The sequence below is a fragment of the Coffea arabica genome, chromosome 2e (genome assembly GCF_036785885.1).
Source record: "Coffea arabica cultivar ET-39 chromosome 2e, Coffea Arabica ET-39 HiFi, whole genome shotgun sequence".
Lineage (NCBI taxonomy): Eukaryota > Viridiplantae > Streptophyta > Magnoliopsida > Gentianales > Rubiaceae > Coffea > Coffea arabica.
This window is the reverse complement of record NC_092313.1, coordinates 25,993,000-26,016,015: the sequence shown is the minus strand read 5'-3', so window position 1 is coordinate 26,016,015 and position 23,016 is coordinate 25,993,000. Positions and strand designations below refer to the sequence as shown.

The window sequence follows — 23,016 nt, the reverse complement described above, 5'->3', positions numbered from 1 at the left end:
TTACTCTCATTCATTTATTTTTGTAGCAGCTTTGTTGCAGTGTTGTGCTAGCTGTTATAGCTTCAAAATCATAATGCCTTTGGAGTACTATTTTGAGTGGTGTCAACAGTCAATCAAACTTATTTTCTAGCATTTCCTCCATTGTCAAAGCCATGCCCGAACAATTTTCCTTCAGGCCAAATTGGAATTTTATTTAGAACAAATTACAAGAATCTTTCTCTCAAATCTCTAAACTTAACCCCCTGATAATGATCTTATATATACTGTATCCCTAATATTAACTCTATGGTTGTATCCACAAAAAATTAGATCTTAAAGCGATCGAAGAAAACTCATAGTTGTTGAGAGGGGAATACAAAGGACTACATTTCATTTTCATTCACATCCCCAAATATAATTAGGATCCACTACAAAACCATCTTCTTGTTTATACATGCACTGTTTAGAGCTGTAGTCAACCAAAACACGTACAGGAAAGTTTTAAACTGCAGGATTACCATTTACAAGAAGCAAGCAAGTTGGCTGGTCTTCTTCCTCTTCTTTTAATATTTGGGAAAGCTGGGGGAAGTTTGGCTTGATACATGCACCAAGCACCATTGTAGTATTATATATTTGCACAGCTAAACGGCACTACACCCTCACCCAACCCAAATTAACCTGAAAACATTCAGATAAAGAGAGAGAGACGAAGAATCTGCAAGAAAACAAGCATTTCAGCCACCACCATGTATTAATGTCCCTCATGCTTGAAGAAGGTGAGGAAATAAACTGCAATGGTTGTGAGACTCTTGTTCAAGAACCCTTCCATGGATGTCTATCATGTAACTACTTCCTCCATGATAGCTGCCTCAACACTCCAAGGTTCCAGCAACACCCTTCTCATCCTCATCCCCTGACTCTCCTCCCTACCCCAACGTACTCAAGCCAATCCTATACTTGCAACGCTTGTTTGTCCGAAGGTAAATCCTTCAGCTTAAGCTGTGCTCAATGCGAGTTTGATCCCCATCTTCAATGCGCTTCTTTGCCTAAAACCGTCCAAATTCGCAACAAGCATTCACATGTACTTAAGCTGATCTTTGAGCATCCACACAAAGACAAAAAACCATGCTTGTGATGTATGTCGCAAAATGATCGATCAAACTCAGTGGCTTCATTATTGTACAAGTGCTTCTTGTGAATATGGGGTACATGTAGATTGTTGCATTGTACCTATAACTGCCAGCAGCAGAAAGGGAAAAGGAATGGCTAAAAATGGTGGCGGAGAGGAAACGCAATAGATTGAAGACGAAAGCCAGAGGAGACTTACAGAAGAACAAGAATTTGAGAAGTCTGTTTATGAAATGCAAAGGAAAATGAAGGAGCTAACAATTGCACATAAACTAGTCCTTCAAGCACTTGACTATGCTTGTGACTACATCGGACCCTCAAACAAAAGATACTATTGTTAGTTTTACTACAATTTGTGTCGTTTAGGTTGCCTTCTTGCATAATTTCTTGAACTACAAGGAACTAGCAATGATTTAATCATCAAAAAATTCTGTTGGTTTCTTGCTCTTTTTGCGAGTTTTACAGACAAACCATGGCTTTTCTTAGTGATTTGCTTTGTAACTCCTCCCAGTCTCACGTATTTCAACAATATGAGTCCTATAAATCGTGTTTCCTCTCTGGTTAGTTGCCTTGCTCATTTGAAAACTGCAAAAGAAATTAGCTTGGTTGTTTGATTAGGTGTCCTGACAGAAGGCGATGTAATTCCTGCTAAATTATTCTCGAAGCCATTGATGTGTTAATGGGCATTTTGTTTCTGCTACTATGATACCATTCATCTGATCAAAGTTGCTACAACTTTTGAACTACTGTGCATCTGTTGCTTGTGCGCCTTAATGCAGCATTCGAAAAGCTATACAAATAGAGCAGCTGCATTTACTAAAGCACGCCATTTCTGCACTGCATCCTCGACGAAATCTACCAGCAGGGTCCTTGTTTACCTGGAGCATTTTGCATTAAAAAATATTTACACCAGTTTACCTTGTTTTCCAACTCGATTACTCCTTGTTGCTCGAGGATCTATCTTTCTTTGGACCACCAAGGATACGAGAAATCTGCAGACCCCTGCTAAACGCCTGGTTGAATAACATTCGTGTCTGGAACTCCGAGACAAAAGGGAACCATGCCAAGAAGGCGACGGGTGTGAACAGCAGCAAGCCCATTAACATTTCGTAACCCCGTGAAAGCGTCCGGATTGATCCCCATATCCCAGCTCGTTGAACCCAAGGCCTCAAAGCTTGAGCAATCTGATTTTTGTTTCAGGTGTAGCAGAGGGTGAAAAATCAGAACCAACCATTGAAGACATAAGTGTTGGATATGGTTATGGAAAATCACAAACCTAATGTGGAAATACTAGTCAACTCCTCTGAAATTTACTTAAATGCAATTGAAATAGGGATCCAAATCAATAGGGAAAAAAAAAATTGAAATATCAGACTTAGGAAAGATTTCACTCACCAAAAGTAATCGCCATCCAGTTGGCATAAATGCAAGGATGCAAACTATAATATCCCGAAATGTCAAGTGAGGAAGTGCAATTAATATAATCAGGATTGCAACCAACGAAAGGAATATGAGGCCTTTGATTAATCGAAACACAAGTTGAAAATCAGCACTTAGTCGCTTTCTTCCAAATGATATAGCCTGCAAAGATTAAACCAGAAATGAAAGACAAGTACAAGGTCATTTTACAAATCCTTATCAAGCAGAAACTAATCATCAGTTTGAAACCCAAGCACACAAAAGCCATTATACTGGAAACATCTCTAAAATGTTTGAAATTTCCGTCCTTTGTAGAGCATGGTTTTCTGTCAATCATTATTATAAAAACTTACGAAACCTATATTCAGCAGACACGATTACTTGATTGTTTGTGTGTGATATAAAAAACTACCAGCAGTTACAGAGTTATTCCCCGGATACCCCAGTTGGAGCATCAAAGAAACAAAAGTAGGGAACTATGCCATACAAGTTCATCTCACACTAGAACATAGCAGAAAGCCTCTTATGCTGCAAAACTTTCTTCTTCTTTCTAATTTCTTTAGTTTATAAGACCATCTGAAAAATAATATATAATACTGGACAAGCTTGTAAAAAAAATATAAACGATTAAAATCTTGACTGAGCTCACCTTCAGCAATAGCAATATGAAGAAAATCACAAGCCATGAAATACCATAAACCTGGAAACAGAAACAGCAATAAAATAAATTCAGTTAAAGGCTAGTTCAGTCAAAGAGGTTAACAACTTTGTCATAAGGATGTAGTACGAAGTGCAAATAATCAAATACCAGAAAGCTTCTGTGATCCTTTGTAATTGAAATGTGATAAATAAGACCATACTGATAAATGAAGAAGCGCAGAGACAGCAGTATTTCCACTATTATACCACGCTTCCCAGAATGATGAAGATGCTCCTGTTCTTTCTCCCACCATGATTCCCAACTCTTTTCTGGTGGCACACCAATACCACCGCGGTTGTTTATCCACTTATTCCAGTCATTCCAATCATCAACAATCTTTTGCCACTCAAATCCAGAAGGGTTGAAGAGGAAAGGAGCAAAAAGCCATGTTCCAACTAAGAACCAAATTGATACTGTTATCAGTACGTATGCGACAACACCTCGGTATGCTTTACCAAATATGTGATATACAAGTAGCAGAATCATCAGTTCAATTCCCTTGACAAAATGAGTCCTAGAGTAAAATCTATAGTTGTCTGCAAACCTAGCATGAAACACAACAAATCCTCGACCTGTAGCTCTGTATTGTGCACCACCATGAAGCAATGTTCTCCCATAATAATGGGTTCTAGTTCCAAGAGAAAATGTGAAAAATACAGGAGCAAGTTGTAGTTGCATAAGTACAAAATCAGTTAATGCAGTTCGGAAACCCCTTTCAAGACCAATCTCCATCATCATAGGTAAAGCCATTAGAAGTCCAATTTGCACAAAAGACTGTGAAGCTAGAGCTACTTGAAGAGGTTTATTGTCACGAATTGCAGGATGGTTGCTCAATTGCTCTTCAAGACCACTAAGGACAAGATACAGACGACCATAGAGAAATACATAGACTATAATAACAGTTATCTGCAAAGAAGACCAAGATATTTAAAGTATTAATCCAGAGAGATAAAAACAAATAAATAAATAAATAACTTTTCCATTGGTATAATATTATCAAGTAGATCAAAAAGATAGGTTGAATACCAAGGTACTAATATAAAACCCAACAGTGGTTGCGTAACATGACAACATGCGGAAGAAATCAAACCGGTGACCTAGCCTGTAAACATCACGACTCATTGTCTGCTCGCCATTGCCATTAGCTATCTTTGCCTCAAAGAGTGCAATTTGATTAAGGCCCACATCCCTACCTTTACCCACTTGTATGTATTCATGGTGAGTGACATTGCCACCACGGAGCGTAGAATTAAAACCTAGATAAGCAGGAAAAATAAAGTGTTAAAATATCAAAATCCAGAATCCAACAAAACTACATAATTAGGAAACTTTCAGAGATGTGAGAATGCCTGCAAATATGTCCTCGCTTAAGTTGATAGTTTTGGAAGCCTTGCTAATGCCACCTCTAGTTAGGTGAAACAATCTATCAAATACATCGGGATGGCCATAATGGAAACGAACCCTGGAAACTCAATGAACAAGACAAACAAACAGAAAAAGAAGATAATTGATATTAGCAATAACTTAATGACCAAGCCACACATTTTCTGGATACTATTGTTAATTAGTTCTACAAAGATAACCATCTATTAGAGATAAGAGCTTAACTTTTTTGTACCAATTAATTATGCAGGTAATCAAGCAGAACTTACAAGAAAGCTCAAATGACTATGAAACAATTACACTGACTCCTTCAACCCACCCCCCCCCCCCCCAAAAAAAAAAAAAAACCCACTGGATGCTTAGCTAAAATTGCCTTTTGGTTCCATTTAATCCCTCAATCAAATCTTTAGAGCCCATCCTCCCAGAACTGCAAGTAAAACTGTGGTTTATCCAGATTGTCTGAAATTCCAAGATCCTACTGTGTCACATTCTTGATCACTTCTACAAACACCAGTATTCATGAGACAACTAGAAGTAAAATCCCCAGCTAACATAATTTATGAGGAACGAGATACTTATCTAAGTTTCAGATTGACAACTTTGCATACTTCACGAATAAATTTTGGAGACTGCATCCAGGTGACTTACTTTAATGGATTGGCCAACAATCTTTGACCAATTGTGACAAAGCTCGTTTCCTGATTTGACATGAACCATGCAAGCGAAGAAACACTGCAGAGATAAAAAGTCATAGATAAATTCAGAGGCTGAAAACTAGAAAGGAGAATACAAAAGATAGCAATTAAAAGTCTGTAATTATCACACCATTACAAATCTATTTCATGGTAGCATGAAGACCATAATTCAGGTACATTAACAACTGTATAAATACCTGCCCGTGAAAATGTGCTCCCTAAGTCCCAGTATTGTTGGAGTGCTCACGCCATGCTTTATAAGAAACTCTTGCAATAAATTTCTCATCTTGAAGGCCTCTTCCATGTAATTATCCTATACATGAGACAATAAGGAGCCTTTCATACAATACCAAAAATCTTAGCACACATGTCAATTTCCTGGTAAATACCTGGTTCATATCTATGGTTTGCAATCCTTCTCCACGTGTGAAGACAATTGCATGGTTCTGGTTTTCTGGTTTTCCTTCACCCATTAGTGCTGGCCCTGGCAGTTTAATTCGATATATAACCTGACAAGAGATTATGATACAGCCAAAAATAAGAGGTTTACATGTATGAAATTGCGATGAATCTAAATGGTACCATTTGGTCACATCACCATAAACCTGTATAAATTATATAAGATCTTGCAAATGCGATCTAATTCAAAGCACTAAAAAATGCAGTCAAATATTCAAGAGTAAAATCACAAAGAATTAAGCTTCACCATGATCTACAACATATTTCACCAGAAAATGCAATATTACAAAATAAGGATATAACACCATTGACAAGAATCATGAACATAACTAATTAAAATGGACTTCATATTGGCATCACAAGATTGATATCAACTAATGCTGAAAAACTCAAAACTACAGATCAGGAGTCTTAAATAGCAAATACAACAAAATTTTTACTGTACCTGGGAATTCAAATCGATGTCTTGTGAATTTACAATAAATACCTGATCTAAATTTTGATCTGGTTCAGAAGAGTCAACCGACTTCGGCATAGCCTTGACAAGAGCTGAATAATAAACCTTCTCTACCGTCTTTTTGGTTTTATCTTTGCTAGGTTCCTCAACCTCATCAATGTAAGCAACACGAATCGAGGGATATCTACCAGAAAATATTAGGTAAATGCAAGTGACCATTGCCAACTAAAATTCAAAGGAAAACCATTTCATCAACCTACTTTGTCATAAGCCTTAAAATATCAGCTGCATGAGGATCACCGGATCGCTTTTGAATGCCATACTGTTGACAGGAAACCACATATGTGAACTTCATGTCTGCAACTGCTTGACATTGAACTAGCAAGGACCTCTCATTCCTCAACTGCTCCTCAGTATTTGATACAACAGCTTTGTAGCCTTTCAACAGTTCTAAAGGAATCCAATAACTAAAATCATCAGTACTCGAATTACAGTGACAAACAGGAGAATTAAATTTCTCTAGACACCTTCATCTTTCGCCATATCAAGAAACGCCTGAAGTTCCAAAGCTTGCCGGTAGTACATCATGCCCCGCACTTGATCAATCCAGCAGCAGAAAATGGAGGGGAAATTGTGGAAAGGTAAAAAGCAAGCACATAAAATATCAAGCTGTAAGTCCTTTATGCATGCTCTTCAAATGATGGCATAAGCACAAAATAAATTCTTTACCAGTTTTTGTTAATGTCTGGCCTCTGTAAGATGCCCATAGACGGAGTTCTTCTTCCAATTTTACATTTCCCATGAGATCCTCTTCACTGCTGCAATCAACTCTCTCAAGAAAATTGTCCCATTCATCTGTAACAAATTTCTTATGGTTCGCTCTGGCAAATTCCATTCAAATGCCATGCAAGGGTGTGCAAGGACAATTATGGGCCAAAAAATGAAAATATTTTACCTGGATAAATCTTTTGCAGATAGAAAAGTATTGAAACACCATCTTCATTAGGTTTCTTCAGCGAATTTATAGAGAAGAGAACCTCCTCATTGTAGTAAGGAGTTAAGGTACTGCAAAGTAATAAAAGCAAGCCAACTTAGATGCAAAAGAAAGAAGATCATTTCAAGTCGAAGGAATCCTCCCTAGATACGTTCGTCTAGTCAACAGTTACAATCAAGTTCCATTCCGCGCGATAGGCATAGGAAGGGTCATAATATCAATTTTTCATGAAACTTCAGGATTTGCAATATATGAAAATTGACAAGCATACTATGATCCACATAAACAGTTTGAAGCTTTATGGACAGGATCTTCCCAAAAGATTTGCTGAAAGGACAAAAAACAGATGTTTGTACCTCCAGAAGGTTAAAACTTTCAGCTTAGAAGATGTCAGTTCCCACATGCATTCCCTAAAAGGTGTAAGGATCCATATGTCTATGAGAATACCACACTCAACCAACATTTGATTGTGAAATTAATAAGCAAACAATAGTGCTTATCTAGAAGAAGCACAACTTTGCAGCAGCTGAAATACTTCCTTTCAGAAATGCGCTCAAAAACAGGATTTACTTTATACTAGTAAGACAACTAACAGAAATTAGGAGCATAGTGGCCATCATAGAAGGTAAATAATTTGAGGCCGAATAATTAAATGAAGGTGCAAAAATCATAATCTACTCAGAATATGAACTCTACCTCCAGCAGAATAGAGATCTGACATTGATAGTCCTAGTTATAGTGCATATTGTAACAAGAAGCACTTTGATGTACAATAAGAACAGAAACCATGGTCCTAACAAACTGTTCAGACCATTGGATAAAAATCAGAACATGACAGAGTGCGCAAATAAAACAAAGTTTAAGGTATTACATGGTCCTGGTGATGACATGTTAAGAAACAAATGTAAAATTAGAAGATCAATAATTATGTTTCTGGTAAACACAATACAGCGAATACCTGCATGCCTTGCACTATAAATTGTAAGCATTAAACATTTAATTTTTTTTAATTACCACTTGTCAAAAAAGACAGCAGATTGTTGTGAGCCATAGCGGAATGTAGACTTATATAACAAAATCAATGTCCTATTTGCAAAGCTTATATCTGCTGACATTACTCTAATACACATGCACAGGCATATGAGGGTATGTATGTAAGCAACAACTATCTCAAGCACCATAAATGAAATCCTTAGCTCTTAGACCTATGAGACAATGATGTAACTAAGCTCCATTCCTAAGACATGCTCTTCAATGTGGGAATATCTATAATAGTTAATCTGAACTTACGAAAAGGAAAGCATGTTCCGAACTTTGGGAGCATCAGGCATATCCATAAACAATGAATTTGAGAAGAAAGAGATACGCCTCCGAGCTTCTAGATTAGAGGGCACATCCATTGCTGACTCCTTGACAGTAAGCAGCAAATGTAGCCTTTGTATCTGAAAAGAATGGTAAATTCAGATTGGTCTCTCAAAATTGATCTTCCTTTCTTTTGCCACATTAACAAAGATTGAGCATGCATACTTAGGTCATGCAGTGGTTTTTTTTTCTTATTTTGTACAGAAGATTTAAATAGTTTTGTTGGCTCATGATGTCATACTGAGGTTTTGACCTCTATACAAGTACACTTGCCAGTTATATTCTAATGAAATTACAAGTTAGTATTAAAAAATTTATAAAAAATACTGCAAAATGTTAAGCAAGGAATCGAGAAAATGAGCCATTCATTAAAGATGACAATTCTTTTCAGTTGTACAAACCCCTAATGAGTCTAGATCACCAATCCTACATGCAACTATAATTATTGCAAAATAAGCAGAAAATTACACATCAAAATGTCCAAATGTCATGCACCACTGGCAGAATTTACCTTCTCTTTCCATGCATCTGTTTCTTCTGTCACTGGGAACCTCAGTGTGCCAAAAAATTGATATTGTTTATCAATAGGCGTCATTGCCTCATGCATGCTGTAAGAGCCACCATGACTAGAGTCTAGAATACTGTAGAACTGGATTAATCAGAAAATGTGGACTATCTTATCAAGCAAATATGCAGAAGAAATCAGATGCTTATAATTTACCTAGGAATTGAGTCTTCCATTATGTCCCTGGTCACAACCTCAAACATGTTGAGCAACACAATTACTACTTGATCCTTGTCCTCTTTTTTATTCTCTTTCTGTATTGTTCACAAATTTCTCAGTATGTCTCAAGATAATCCAATAATAGATGCAACTCAAAAAGTGTGTGCAATTTTAAGTACCAGGTATTCGATAAGCTGTACAAATTGCTCATAAAGGCTAGGAAGGGCACCCATTTGAAATTCTACTGTTAGATCACCTTTCTCTACGTGTTCATCAGCTTTGGAGAAAATCTCATTTAGGACCCTGAACGTAAGAAACATTGAGTAAATACAGAAGGAACTAAAAAAGGCGGAATTCTAACTTCCATTTTTGAACTCCATTTTTCTAATGTAAAACTTACACTTTTTCACGTTCACCCACAACCAAAGAATTGATGATGCTTTTACATGAAAGATAGCATTCACGAATTGCACAGCGCATGTAAACATCTAAAGTCAGTCTCTTGTTCAGCTCACGGACACGGTCTTTCCCAGCACAATCTTTAGCCATATCCAGTGCAATAGGAAGCTATATGTAGAAATAGATAGATGAACATATTTCTCCCAGGAGATAAAAGAAAGACATTCAGGTGCCACAATACCTTGCTAGCTAGTAAAAATGGAGGCCACTGGATGAGATTTAAATCACGATCTGCCCAGTAAGGCACAAGCAACAGGTTCATTTCCCTATTGAATGACTCCAAAATGATTTATTCAGGCTTTCATGAAATGGAAAAATACTACCAGCATAGCATCATCAAATACCTATTATTTATTAGATCCTCCTCTCTGAAGCTTTCAATGATTTTATTCCACATCTGAGCAAACCTTGCTGCTTCCTTCTCTTTACTGGATGGGATCTGAAGGCAACAATATGTACACAAATGTTACCAACAACTTTTGAGAAACCAACAAAAAGAAAGTAACAGCAAATCTGACATAGTATAGCAAGTTATTTTACTAATATGAACCTCATCAAATTTCCGAGAAAATGTTGCCTTCAGTCCCTTCTTAGGTTTTTTACCCTTCTCCACAGGAATTAAGCAGGCATTAAAAGCACCAGGCAATGACTGGAAGCGAGACCTCAGCATTCCTAAGGTTCTTATCTGACAGAAGATATGTTCCAAATTCATAAGCTAAATATCAAAAAGCATCTGATCTCCTAAAGAACAAAAAAGAATAATTTAGATTACTGTGATGGTCAATAAACTTTTTCAAACGTACTATTCCAGGCAATTTAACTGTTCAAAGTCACACTTCAGCCACTCAACATTAGAAACACGTGATATCTTGCCATTCAGTCCAAGTAGCACATCAAGTTACAAAAAGTGCCACATTAGTTGCAGGCAATTTTTTAAATGAATTTTTTTCAGATCATCATTTCTCTCTTTCTTTCCCCTTTCTCTTTTCTTTGCTATCTTTTCCTTCCTCCTCCTTGTTCTACCTTCCCAAACTCTAGGTGACAAGACAACAAGCTATAGTAGGCCTCTACCAGTCTTATGAAGCAAACCCAAAAACAATTCATGGAGGTTTTGGAAATTAATGAAAGCAAGAGCACAGTGTGTAACATGCTATGTCTCAAAGAAATGATTGAACTCTACAGAAAAAAATGCAATATGGTCATTTCAAAAACATAGAGAGACTGATACTTTCAAATTACCAATTTCCCTTAAAATGAAGCTCAACTGATACTGAGAAACAGAGAATCAATGAATCAATAATAAAGCAATGCAAAATGCTTAATTGAACCACAGAGTGATAAAATGCATTCTTTACCCTTATAACAAATACCAATATTGCTTCCTTGTAGGAATTCTAAAAAGTCACCTGCTAGATTTACCAGCCCCTCTGGTTTGCTACAACATGTACCTAAGCAACTCATTGTTTGGACCAGTTATTGTGTATCAACTAAGCAAAAGATCTGATTAAAAGATCTGATTAAGGGGTAATTATTCAGTCTTTTCACAACAAATATATCTTTGATATTCAATAGCACGAAATTCAGTCCATGTACCAAGTGGCCAAGGTTACCAACCTAATGCTGATTCCTCCTAAGATTAGAGGAACAAAAAACTGCTCTCATTCCCCCCCTTACTATCCCCCCCCCCCCCAAAAAAAAAAAAAGAGACTGAAACTAAGAGTATGAGAAGTTTAACCAACCTCTCCTAGACGCCGAAAAGCTCCATATATGCCGCCAAATATTGTGGAGAAAATAGCATACCAGATCTGTATATCCATGAAATAGACCTGGGAACAAAATGAAACTGCATTTTGTAAAAAGAAAAGGAAAGATGAAGAAAGCAAGACATAAAGCAACAAGAGAGAAGATCAGAATGAGGACAACTTATCTCATTAGGAACTGCAAAAAATTAGTATTATTATGACCAGGAACTTACTAGAATGATAGGAGCCCAGAGTGCAATCACCACTCCTATATTTTTATTTGCTGTAAAATGATCATAAATAGACATTTAGAGGAATAGCAATTTTACATTTACACAACATCTCTAAGGGAGATTTACATAATTGGATACCTCGAGGGAAGAACTCATGCCACGCATAACGTGATATGTGAACCTTCATTATTTCTTTTGTCGGATTTACGAGAGGCTTTATCTGCAATAAAAATCTGTCAAGCCTATCTTTTACATCTAGGCTGATAACTGACCTCCAGATTAATTTCCTTGAACAAAGAACTTTGTGTAACATAAAGCAGTCATGGCAGAATGGTGGTCTCAGCTACAAATCTACCTGAAACACTATGTCATTAATTTGGTCCACCGCAGCCCTTACACCTCCAAATTATCTTAATTTCTATTTGCAGAGTCAATTTGTCCAAATCATACTATATATCACAGGATTATTGACACAAGGAAACTGATCGATTCTCAAATGTGAATTGATGGACAAGAAACTAAATGGTGCTAGTCAGGGAAAAAAAGGATAAGACTAAAAGAACAGATAAGGGATGCATGCGGCTAAAGGTCAAGTTACACCCAGTTAATAAAGGATTCTGTTTGATAGAGTATAATGACAGCTTATTATGCATCAAGTCTTGCTAGGTTCAAACCCACCTTTTAATCCAGCACCATGAAGACCAAGAACAAAGAAGAATCTGAATACAAAAGTCTTTTCTGCTTTTTGGTGGTAATTTAAAAATACAAAGTATACACTTCTCTCCTACATAAATCTTATCCACAGCCATTGACTTTATAGGTATTTTACGAACTGTGGAAGAATCCATTTTCACGATCATACCTATGATATAATCAATCAATCATGTGGAACGCCAAGAGACAGAAATTTTTCGTGACATGACTAGACTACTGATTTAATACTGGGATTAATATTATATTTAAAGCATGCTAAAAGTGTAGCTTCATTTACTTTCTGTGAGATGCAATCATGGTAAACAAAGAGGATTCGTGGCATCACCTCTATAAAGAAACTGAATGCCAGCTTGGCTGCTAATAGGAGAACCCAAAATAGAGTGTATCTGGGATAGATGATTATTAATAGTGATCAGGATACATCATACATAAATCTTCCCAGGCAATGAGAAAAGCTCAGAAAGTTTACTTGAAAAGAGAAAATGTACTCTCTTGCATCCCCCTGCCAACAAAGAGTCGAGGCTGCATTGTTCAAGCAAAGGAAATTGATTGCATGACAAGATGACTTTAAGAATCAGAAAAAATATCTGAAGCTTAAAATACAGGAGAAATGCATGAGCTTATATACCTGAGACCACCACATAATGAGCCTGAAGATTTTATAATCCGACCTCTCAAGATTCCGGCGGATGAAGGGAAACAGAAACAATAATCCAGAGAGCATGTTGGGAGACAAATATATCAGACTTGCAATAATAAAGAAAGAAGGGGAACTTGCACCATTTCCAAACCAATTCCTAATGGTCATCGCAATTCCAGCAGTGTTTTTCCAACTATATGCATAAGTGACTGGCAAAACAATCACCCAAGCAGCTGCAGAAACCACCTTTAATACATATCTTAGCTTCACATGTGGTGACATGTTGTGCCATGCTTTCCAACTCATAATTACATCCAGAACAGCTGAATATATGATGAAAAAGAAGCCATACATTAAATACAATCTTGTGCAGCATACGTGGCATACAGAAAAATGTAGACACACAATGACCTCCTCTTTCCTACAAAACTTAAGCAGTCATTTTCGGTTTTATGCATTGTGGACCAAAAGTACAGCACCATAAACCAGATAAGAACACTATTTTTGCTGACCTTGCTGATTCATTTGGTGTGATTGTCAAAATCCTAATCCTTTCCCAGGATTACATTTACAGTAGCAATGTGAATTTTTAACAAGGTTAAGCATATCCAGTATACGCATGAATATCTTGAAAATAACGTATCAAGAAATAACTGAACAAGCAAAAATGTTAACAACAAAGAACATGAAAGACTGCACATGTCACTATTAGTTGACATATAGAGCATTAAGACATCACAAAAATGTAATCTAACAGAACGAGATTATGATATCCATTCACCTTGGATAAGTTTCAGTATTGCAGCACTTATGAAAATGCTCAAGACTTTCTTGAATACATTTGCCTCAAATACAGAACCAAGATCGCCTGAGCCATTCCAAGCAACGATGATCATAGCCTGTGTTAATGACATAATAGGTGTTATACTTGGGGGAATAGCAAACAAAAAAAAAGGTAAAGGAAAAACAAACAGATTACTGAGACACTTAATTACAACTCCAAGTAAAACGGGCCAATTATAAGTTTTCTGATGATGCTCTTCCAGAAGGTTCTCAGGGATTTTCTATAAGTACTCTTAAAGTGTAGGGAAACCTCCACAATATCCTTCTAGAGCTGTATTATCTCTTTGGAGGGCAGCCAGTATCTCCCCAGCGCCCCCCCCCCCCTGGGCGCTTTTTGGGCTCACAGGAGGCTGCTTGGGGTATGCTTCTGACCACCCCCTAACTGCCATACTCGTTCGGTTGCCCACCACTTTACTAGGTTGGGCAGGCTTTTTTGCCCCTGCTCCCAACAAGTTGCTGGTCAGCATAATGGAACTACAACTTGAGAAGTAAGTAACCTGGTCCTTGTTTTATTGCCATAGGTCAAGTGTGTCAAGAAGTTGATGAATAGCAGCAGAAGATGAGAAAGAAAGGAAAAACTTGGGATGTTGAAGAGCTGGAAAAGAGAGAGTGAATATAATCCTTCTTTCTTTGTTATTAAGTTGTATAGATTTTCTTTTCAAGATAGAGGAACAAATTTTATAAAACAAAGACAAGTGATACAACCTCGAGGATGAGAAGTCCTCAACAAAAAAACATAAAGGAAGTAAAATTCTGGCTTCTCCAGTTTTCTTTTTCTCTTTTTCATTCAACAGTTGCATTCCACTTCATCTCCTGCTAGGCATTGGATCTTTTTTTTTTTTTTAAATTAGCAGGTTTAATGGGGGTATAAGTGCTATAATGTGAATGGATCTTTATTCTCATTCAAATTTTAAATAAGTATTGGTTGACATTGCAAATATAACCATTAGAAACAGGAAAATTTAACCCCATTTAAACTTGATAGGTTTGAAAAGGATTAAGTGTCAACTTCAAGGAGGTAAGCTGACTCTAGCCAAAAGCTAAATATATTCACAACATAAAAAAATGATTACCTGCAAGCACAAAATAAAAAAGCTCCACATCCTATCAAAACTCCTAAATATGTGCCAAAACGAGCGTATCTCAACAAAATTAATTTTTCCCATCCATCGATCCCCTGTAGTTCGTTCACTTTCCTGGTAGCATCACATCCACATAAGAGCAAGTCTTTAGGTCATATATCCAGATAACGAGTGAACTATCTTCATTAAGAAACTGATAAAATGTCCAAGAGAAATTAACTGGATGAACAATTTAGGGATTAAGAAGAAAATCATTTTTAATAAAAAGCTGCAAAAGACAAGAATGACATGAATAACATGGTCAAGTAGTCGAAAGAGGTAATCAATCATTTCAGGTAGAAGAAAGCTTTTTAATAGTGAACATACAGCTAAAGGTATATTATTCTGGTAAGAGAAAGAGAGAAGCAGTGAACAAAGTTTCACATAATTAGAATATTGCAAACATTGTATTTCTGATGTTTTCTGAAATGCAAATGTAAATTGTATCGATTTTCCTGTTCTGCTTTCATCATTTATCAGTTCTTATCCTCAGAAAGATTATCATCCAATAGAAGTCAGCAACCTAAGCACCAGTTTTGCTGTCTTACCAAACTGACTGTTGCGCCTTTATCACTGAAAGACTAAAATATTGTAGTCTTCAGCAATGAAAAAGTTAATTGGCTCAACCATATGGAGCATTTTAGTATGAATATCTACCAATAGGCTTAATGACATCAAAATTGGGTATGCCTCAACATATAAGAAAATCCAGAATTTTTTGTTGTGAAAGAATTTGGCACTTTGAAATTGGACAAAAACAGTTAGCTTCACAAAGATTATGAAGGGATACTCAATGCAATACAGAGAAGGAAGAACAACTTTACAAAGTATTTACGAGAATTTGTTCCGTTTACTCAACTTACAAGTAACTTCACATTTATATTTAAATAGGAAATTTCGTTAAAAGAGCTCCATTCAACCAACCAATTAACATATTATCAGAAACATTACTAATTTTATCTTCTTCTTTCCTAATCACCAGAGACAGGTAAAAGTTCAATTATTTTTGCAGCTAAAAGGAGGATATAATATTTGAAAGACAAAATTTGGTCTAGCCCTATCAACAAAAAAAAAACAAAAAAAAAAAAAAAATACCTGAAGTGAAATGTAAGAACTGTGCCTCCAATAGAGGATAATAATTTTGCTCTTCAAAGTCAATTAGAAAAGAGAGGATCTAGTAACTGACAATAATGAGGTAAGAATGGTATAATCAGAAAATAGTATATACCTCAGTCTTGTCACTGCGATGCCTTTCACCAGGAATACAGAAGAAGTCGGAATCAGCACGCATTGGCCATCCGAGCCTGAAACAATTTTCTGACCTGCAATTTGTTGCCAAGCACTACTGAGTTTGCACATTTTTTGAACTGGAAAACATTGACTCCTATTCTAAAGAAGCTTACCAGAAGTACTCATTTAAATCATCGTAGTTTCTCCATTGAGCATGCTTTGATTTTCCATCTTTGCTCCTTTTAGCTTCCTGTGTGGCAGAAAAAGCAGTAAGAGACAAAACCCACCTAAGCTAAAGATGGAAACAGGAAAGTTTAGAATCTCAGAAGCCAGCAAGAAGCAATTACCCCAGCTATAGTGTTATAAATTGGAGTTACGACTTTCTTCAGGAAAGCCTCTTCATCACCACCATAGGCAGGCTTAATAGTCTCACCTGTTGTAGGACTAACACTTCCAGCAAGCAGACCATAAAGTTCAAAGGCCATCTGAATATAAACAGCAGAATAACTTAATATAGAGGAGATTGATTGAATTCAATATAATCAGAACTTGAGCATAATAAGTTGAAAAATATGTCAGCTTGGATGTGCAGTTCTTTGAGAAGCAACAAATTTATTACTAATAATAGTTTTGTCATAGTTCATTTAATACCTTAACAACTTGATACTAAAGCATTCAACAAGCATTGAAATACATATGCTACTGTAGACAAGTTGATCAGATTTGTTTTTCATTGGGAACAGCCTTTCCTTTTTCTTTTGAATTCACAGTCATACAAGGTTTCCAACAATCCAGTGCCCAGAAAGTGAATATGTATGTTCCCCAAGATACTGCAGATGCTCAATTTTACAATGCCTTCTTATTCTTCTTCTCTCTTTATTTCCTAATATTTGACGCTAGTCCCTAATGGCTGGATCCTTTGTGTTTCTCTCTTCTACCAACAAAGCACAAAACTCCCAACACCTTCAGCAATTCAAGAAGGCCACAACCATCCTTAATACCCATTTTTCTGCTGCCATTGGTAAATTCCTTTCACTTCTCCGATACCAGTTTTCTTTTCGACACTACTAAGTGACCTGACTTGCAGCTAAGATAGGAAGACCGTAATCTGCATCAGTTCTCTATGTAAAGTAGAATAGAATACACTCAAAACAAACGCAATCCTTTAACCATAAAAGTGGAGTTTATGAATATCACAGGCAGACAAATCATCACAACAATTTATGTTATCAGGCTATACAGACAAGACAGTTCCATCAAGAATCAAGCAATTATCCAAACTCACTAGCTACAGCCAACCCTATGCATCTTTCCAGGGAATTTGTACTTCACACCAAAAGAACATGACTTTAGAGCAGGGGAATTTGTGGGTTGCAACTGAAGCTATTGCCCTACATGTTCTGATCACCCAAATAACAGGCTCACCTATATATGGAAAACTAAGCTGTTAAGGCAGTCCAATCATGCATCGAAAACAAACTAAACCATCTGTGGTTACTAAATGCAGATGATACAAAACCATTCCTTTTTATGCTGTAACTGACTGTGCTCAAATTCACCAGACCAATTAAAATAAGATCTCAACATATTGAGGAATAGTATTTTAACCTAACAACCAAGGAATCAAATAAGCACTTGTTCTTCATCTAAATATCATGTACAGCATTGATATAAGATGAAATTGCTCTAGTACAGAACCAGAAACAGATACGTGCGTTGAGAAATATATAAAAACTGCATCTTTTAGTGCTTGTGTTACAAACTGGACATGCTTCTTCTGGACTCAATCAGATTCCAATTTTATGTGCATAACAGAAAAGAGTTACAAGAAAAGGCAAAACTTTACAGAATTTTAGTTGCAATAGGCAGGAAGAGAGCCAAAAGTAACACGAGACCTTCAAAGTTGACAAAAAGGATTGGATATCTCACTATAAAACAGGGGAAAAAAGTAATCGTACATGATGGTAGATATAACAGAGGCATTCTGGCATAAATCGTAAATTTGCAGCCTCCCCCCAGATAAGAAGATATAAGCCCATGTATAACAGCTTCCTTTGCTGCACTTCTTGTTGGATTGTCGGCAACCTGCAAATGGAGACAATAATGGAATAAGAAGTCTAAAAACCAACAAAATGAGGCAAAAGAATGTAAAGATACAAACAAAAAGCAGAGTGTAGAATATTAACTTATGGAGGAGGAGGTGAATTCACTTACCAAAGACTACTCTTGCGACCAAGATACTTACACCATTTCTTGTAGTTTTTGAAGAGCTTTTTCATAACTTCTGTAAGTGCCTCGTCATCCAACTAGAATACAAAGACATACAGGACAGATCATCAGAACACGGGCGATCCCACAAAAAAAAGTAGAAGAAGTTGAGGGGTGGCAGTTTAGGTGAAATTATGGAAGTGAAGTACTTTGGGCTGCTGATCAGGCTTTGGAAATTGACGAATGTGCACATTTGCCAGCAACAAGATTAAGTGTTCCCGCTGATTTGATACATTATGCTTCTGTAGATGAATAATACTTCAGCAAATAAAATCATTACAAGAAGCAATGAGCAATGCTGTTCATCTCTAAGTCGCATATGCAACCATTTGGCCATGCCCTACTTCTCAGTCATCCATGTATATACACATACAGCTCTAGCAGAAGCAGCACTTACCTGAAAACCAAACATAACCTGAAGCCAATCTAAAATATCCTCATCAACTTTTTTCTTATGACCCTTAGGCCATGGTAGTCCTCTAATATTACGAAGTGCGGAAACTGAAGCTTGAATCTGTGACAATGCAAAAGGTCCATAAATATGCCGAATATTGGCCCTTAGCTATAATTTGATGAAATTACTAGAAACGAACCTCAGGATATCCCATAATTGCTTGACTTGCACTGTCAGGATCCAGGGGTAGTATATTATAAGGGACATAAATTGCTGTCTTCTCTGTAACCTTTGTGTGAGCTTCCAAAATCTACATCCATAAAAACTAGGGATGTATAAACGGTCGGAAAGATGTAAGATCAAGGAAATAGGAAGCATCTATATCTCTGGAAAAAGTGGAGACTGCTATCATAATCTGTTATGACTAAAGGAACTCTTTTTTGAGTATGAATTGAGGAACTTGTCTTCGGCGTGAGCAAAGGGACTTGTCATTAACAGGTTGAGTAACTATTGTAATTGACTCTCTTTTTCTTTTCCTTTTGCACTTCTTTTGCAGAAGAAATGTACATGGAGAACTGAAGCAATTAACAGGATGAAACCTCCTCAAGCAGATGCATAGAAAAGACTTCCTCTGCAAATTGCCAGTATACTTTCCTGTACAATCAAGATTATCTATGATCTACAAGGAAAGAAAGTAGAATACCTCATCAGCCACTTCAACTGCTTCTGTCAAATTAACGGCCTTCAAGACCTCAAAAAGTACAGCAGCAGTTTGGTATGCTTTTGTGAGTCGAGCACTGGACAGAAAAGAGATCATAAAGAAGCATTAAGCAAGGAATCTGCACTTAGCTGTTAAGAAATAAATGCCCACGACTGCAGATAACCTACCGATCAGCTTTATCAGCAGCATGCAACGCCTGAATATACTTCCTGTAGTAGTGCTGATAGAAACTCTGCATTTCTCGAGCATCACTCTTTGTCCTTCCAGCTAATGTTGTATCATTTTCCTGTCAAGATATCCAGATTATACGAATTTGCTCAGGCAAACTTAATTGGAAAATGTAGGAATAGAAATGGCTCATTCATCTTTAGATGAAGACAAGCAGCAAGAATATGTTTGGGTAATCCAAATATGGTGGATTAGCCTGATAACAAAGTCCTCTTGCTGATACAAGCACTAGAATATTCTAAAGTTACATCGAGTAACTAGACACAATTTTTTCATTTCAATTTCATGAAAATTTGACATTACCCTTTCCAAACGTTGAAGCAGGGCTGTTTTGAACTGACGGACTCCTCGTCCACTTGATGTTGGATCCAAACGGTGAGCTTTCTCAAAGGCATAAAACCGACCTGAGTCCCCCAGCAAGGCCATTAGAGTATGTAATATGGTGTAAATACATTTCATTCATTCCCTTCTAAATGCCTCAAAATTTTCAGTACTAATCATCTACTAAAAGACAAAATTTGTAACAAGTGAATTTCAGGAAACCATATAAACATTAGCATGTCTAAACAACTTATCATCCTTCCTATAGTCACAAAAAAGGAGGGCGATAGCATTAGTACCACAACATTTAACTAGTATTTGATCCCTGTATGACTTGTGCAGACTGAAACACTAGTTTGAGATTAAGAAGTGTAGCATAACAGTCAGTAAATTAATAGCATTTAAACTCATATTTTCTTCTCATACCATGTTGGTACAACATTATCAGCTGAACAGCCATACAACCTTCAGTATTCAAATTCATCGAGACATGCACTCAGCTCTTACAGCCAATTAGTTGATATCCACCAACGGTTTTTAGATGATGGATTGCTTAGATGTCATATACACATATTTGTGTAATAAGTAACAACCAACACAAGGATATTGAAATGGTCATGGACTCACAGAGATAAGCGACCCTGGGATTAGTTGGCTCGACCTCATTGGCAACACGTAGAATTGGTGCAATCTCTACCAGTGATGATGGAACCACCTCACTGTCCATCATAGACTCCCCTAGATTACCAGCAGTCTGTGTCCGCAGAATACGCCTCTGCGGTTGGAGGTCCGATCCCCTCCTCTGGTAAGCCATCCTTTTTTAATTTATAATCCCAACAACAAAATCAAATTACCCTACAATTCACCTGTCAAAACCCAAAATTGAAATGAACAAAATGTCACACCTTAACTATTTAATAAGAATTTGAACACTAAAAGACAAGAATTTCAGCTCTTCAGCTTTAGTGGCCTGAGAAAAAGAGTCGCCGCAGAGGGAAAAAACAGAAAGAAAGAAATTTCCACTCATCTCTTTCTAACTCCAAGAAGAGAACCACTTAGTTTCTTTCAAGAAACATTAAAGACGTGGCAAAATTGGACTAGTCCCTCCATAGCTGCATCTTCCATCTTTATTCCCTTAACATTTCTACTCTGATTACATCAAAATAACAGCAAAACGTATTACAGAGAAAACAGAATTTAATCATGAATGACCCTGAAAACCCATATTTGGTATCCCCTCAGAAAACAGAGGAAATACGGTATCGAAACTCCCTTTCTCGTATCCCTGAAACAATCGAAACTCGTGTTTCTTTTTCCAAAACCTCAACTTCCTTTCCAACATAAAAGTAACTGAACTCGAATTTAACCAACAGTGACTCAAACTAACACCAGGCTGCTTATCAATTGAAAAAAAAAACAGAGAAAATCCTACTTTTAATCAAGAAACAGAATTCAGCATGCTTTTCTTCTCTGTTTGGTGATCAAAGCTTACCAAAAGAACAGTACAGGTAAAGGGACTCACAGATGACTTGAGAACAGCAAAAACAACTAGAAATTTACCATGAAAGATTTTATTTCGGAAATTCTTGAAACTCTGCTGCTTCCAGAGCAGAGGAATGGGACAGTGGAGCTGCAGTAAATAGTGTCACACCATGGTTTTAATGGAACAAAACAATTGAAGTCCAGGTGTAAGGGTGTGAGAAGACTAAGAAACGACTGTAGAGAGAGTTACGTGGAAAGAGAGAATAAATGGAGAGCGAGTGAGCGAGCGAAGACAAGGCGGCACCTAACTGACATGAAGGTAAGCAGAAACATTACGGGCAAGGAAAGAAGCTAAGGCGGGCAACCGAACGAACTAGAGTCTAGAGTTTGCTAGTACTTGCTTGTAGCAATAGTGATCAAAGGAGAAAGAGTGGCTAATTATTGGGATAATATCACAAACCTCCTCGTTAGGTTTTAAAAATAATCACTTGTCTTCCCCTTATAATTGCAAAATGACTATATTATCCCTCACTGAATATATAATTGACATATCTAATAAATGAAACTCAAAAAAATTAAAGAAAAAAGAAACAAAATTCACTTTCTTCCCTTTGCCCTTTCTCCAATATTTTCTCTTACTCTTTTTTTTATTTTGATGACTATGCAATTTTTTATTTGGAAACATAGTAAATTAATTTTGTTTATCTTTTTCTTTTTATGATTATGATAGAGTAGGGTATGATTTTTTTGTGTATTTTGCATAATTTTTATAGTAATTTAGTACAACTTAAAGGTTTATAGAATGGGTTGAAAAGAGGTTGGGGAAAAAAATGTTCATAAGAAATCGATTTTGAGAAAATAGAGTTGAATTAGTGCTAGTGTATTTATTTACAAATGTTTTTTTTATTTTCCAAATTTATATTTTTATAGACTATAGTTTTGTGATGTGATGGTACTATTAGAGATTTTTTTTAGGTTGTGATTTTTTTTTTTTTGAGTAAACAAAGTGGTTTAAGAGCATTTCATTTAGTAAAATAAGCAAAAGAATAATTTAGGGTTTTAAAATATTTTGCTATGCAAATAATAAAAATAAAGGAAATAAATAAAATTTTTAAAACTTTAGGGATACTAAGTGATATTGAGAGAAACCTCAGCGAAGGTTCCCAATATTATCCCCTATTTATTTTGGCGCTTTTAAGGTTTTCACTCTTGAGGAGGAATATTTTGTGGGGATTAAGGTTTTTTTTTTAACTTCCATGAAATTGGGTAGCAAATTCACACAGTTTTGGTCGGTTTCTATTTGTTTGAGGTTTAGGAATT

At 36.5% G+C, this 23,016-nt stretch overlaps 1 protein-coding gene across 6 annotated transcripts; it reads right to left on the bottom strand.

The window, feature by feature from the left end:
- Window positions 1-1,749: 1,749 nt before the first annotated feature.
- On the bottom strand, window positions 1,750-22,107 carry LOC113728833 (callose synthase 2-like). 6 transcript variants are annotated; one of them, XR_011840572.1, is made up of 44 exons: window positions 21,775-22,052; window positions 20,842-21,080; window positions 20,197-20,297; window positions 19,833-19,951; window positions 19,648-19,741; window positions 19,144-19,254; window positions 18,948-19,064; window positions 18,700-18,792; window positions 18,497-18,588; window positions 18,241-18,367; window positions 16,630-16,767; window positions 16,456-16,532; window positions 16,281-16,374; window positions 15,005-15,127; window positions 13,870-13,987; window positions 13,077-13,411; window positions 12,918-12,970; window positions 12,774-12,834; window positions 11,873-11,954; window positions 11,735-11,784; window positions 11,499-11,585; window positions 10,310-10,444; window positions 10,104-10,198; window positions 9,941-10,025; window positions 9,701-9,867; window positions 9,480-9,603; window positions 9,298-9,395; window positions 9,088-9,217; window positions 8,505-8,656; window positions 7,571-7,624; window positions 7,176-7,285; window positions 6,950-7,075; window positions 6,748-6,816; window positions 6,481-6,670; window positions 6,251-6,404; window positions 5,694-5,813; window positions 5,502-5,617; window positions 5,258-5,341; window positions 4,576-4,688; window positions 4,253-4,482; window positions 3,335-3,621; window positions 3,176-3,226; window positions 2,503-2,688; window positions 1,750-2,291 (listed from the first exon to the last, which is right to left on the bottom strand). XR_011840572.1 is itself a non-coding variant. In XM_072080175.1 (44 exons), the coding sequence occupies exons 2-44, from the start codon at window positions 21,026-21,028 to the stop codon at window positions 2,043-2,045; spliced, it is 5,895 nt and encodes a 1,964-aa protein (XP_071936276.1). In that variant the 5' UTR covers window positions 21,029-21,080; window positions 21,775-22,052; the 3' UTR covers window positions 1,750-2,042. The 6 variants fall into 6 exon arrangements, 5 of the variants coding, with proteins under 5 accessions (XP_071936276.1, XP_071936277.1, XP_071936280.1 ...); XM_072080175.1 differs by having other exon boundaries at window positions 3,335-4,132; XM_072080178.1 differs by having other exon boundaries at window positions 2,181-2,383; window positions 3,335-4,132.
- Window positions 22,108-23,016: the final 909 nt, after the last annotated feature.

Excerpts from the sequence above, each read along its gene's own strand:
- LOC113728833 (XM_072080175.1), bottom strand. The coding sequence starts at position 21,028 with ATGGCTTACCAGAGGAGGGGATCGGACCTCCAACCGCAGAGGCGTATT. Across the intron at positions 18,368-18,496 it reads GGTCGCAAGAGTAGTCTTTG|GTTGCCGACAATCCAACAAG; the intron begins GTAAGTGAATTC and ends CTCCATTTGCAG. Across the intron at positions 11,785-11,872 it reads GCATGAGTTCTTCCCTCGAG|CAAATAAAAATATAGGAGTG; the intron begins GTATCCAATTAT and ends ATCATTTTACAG.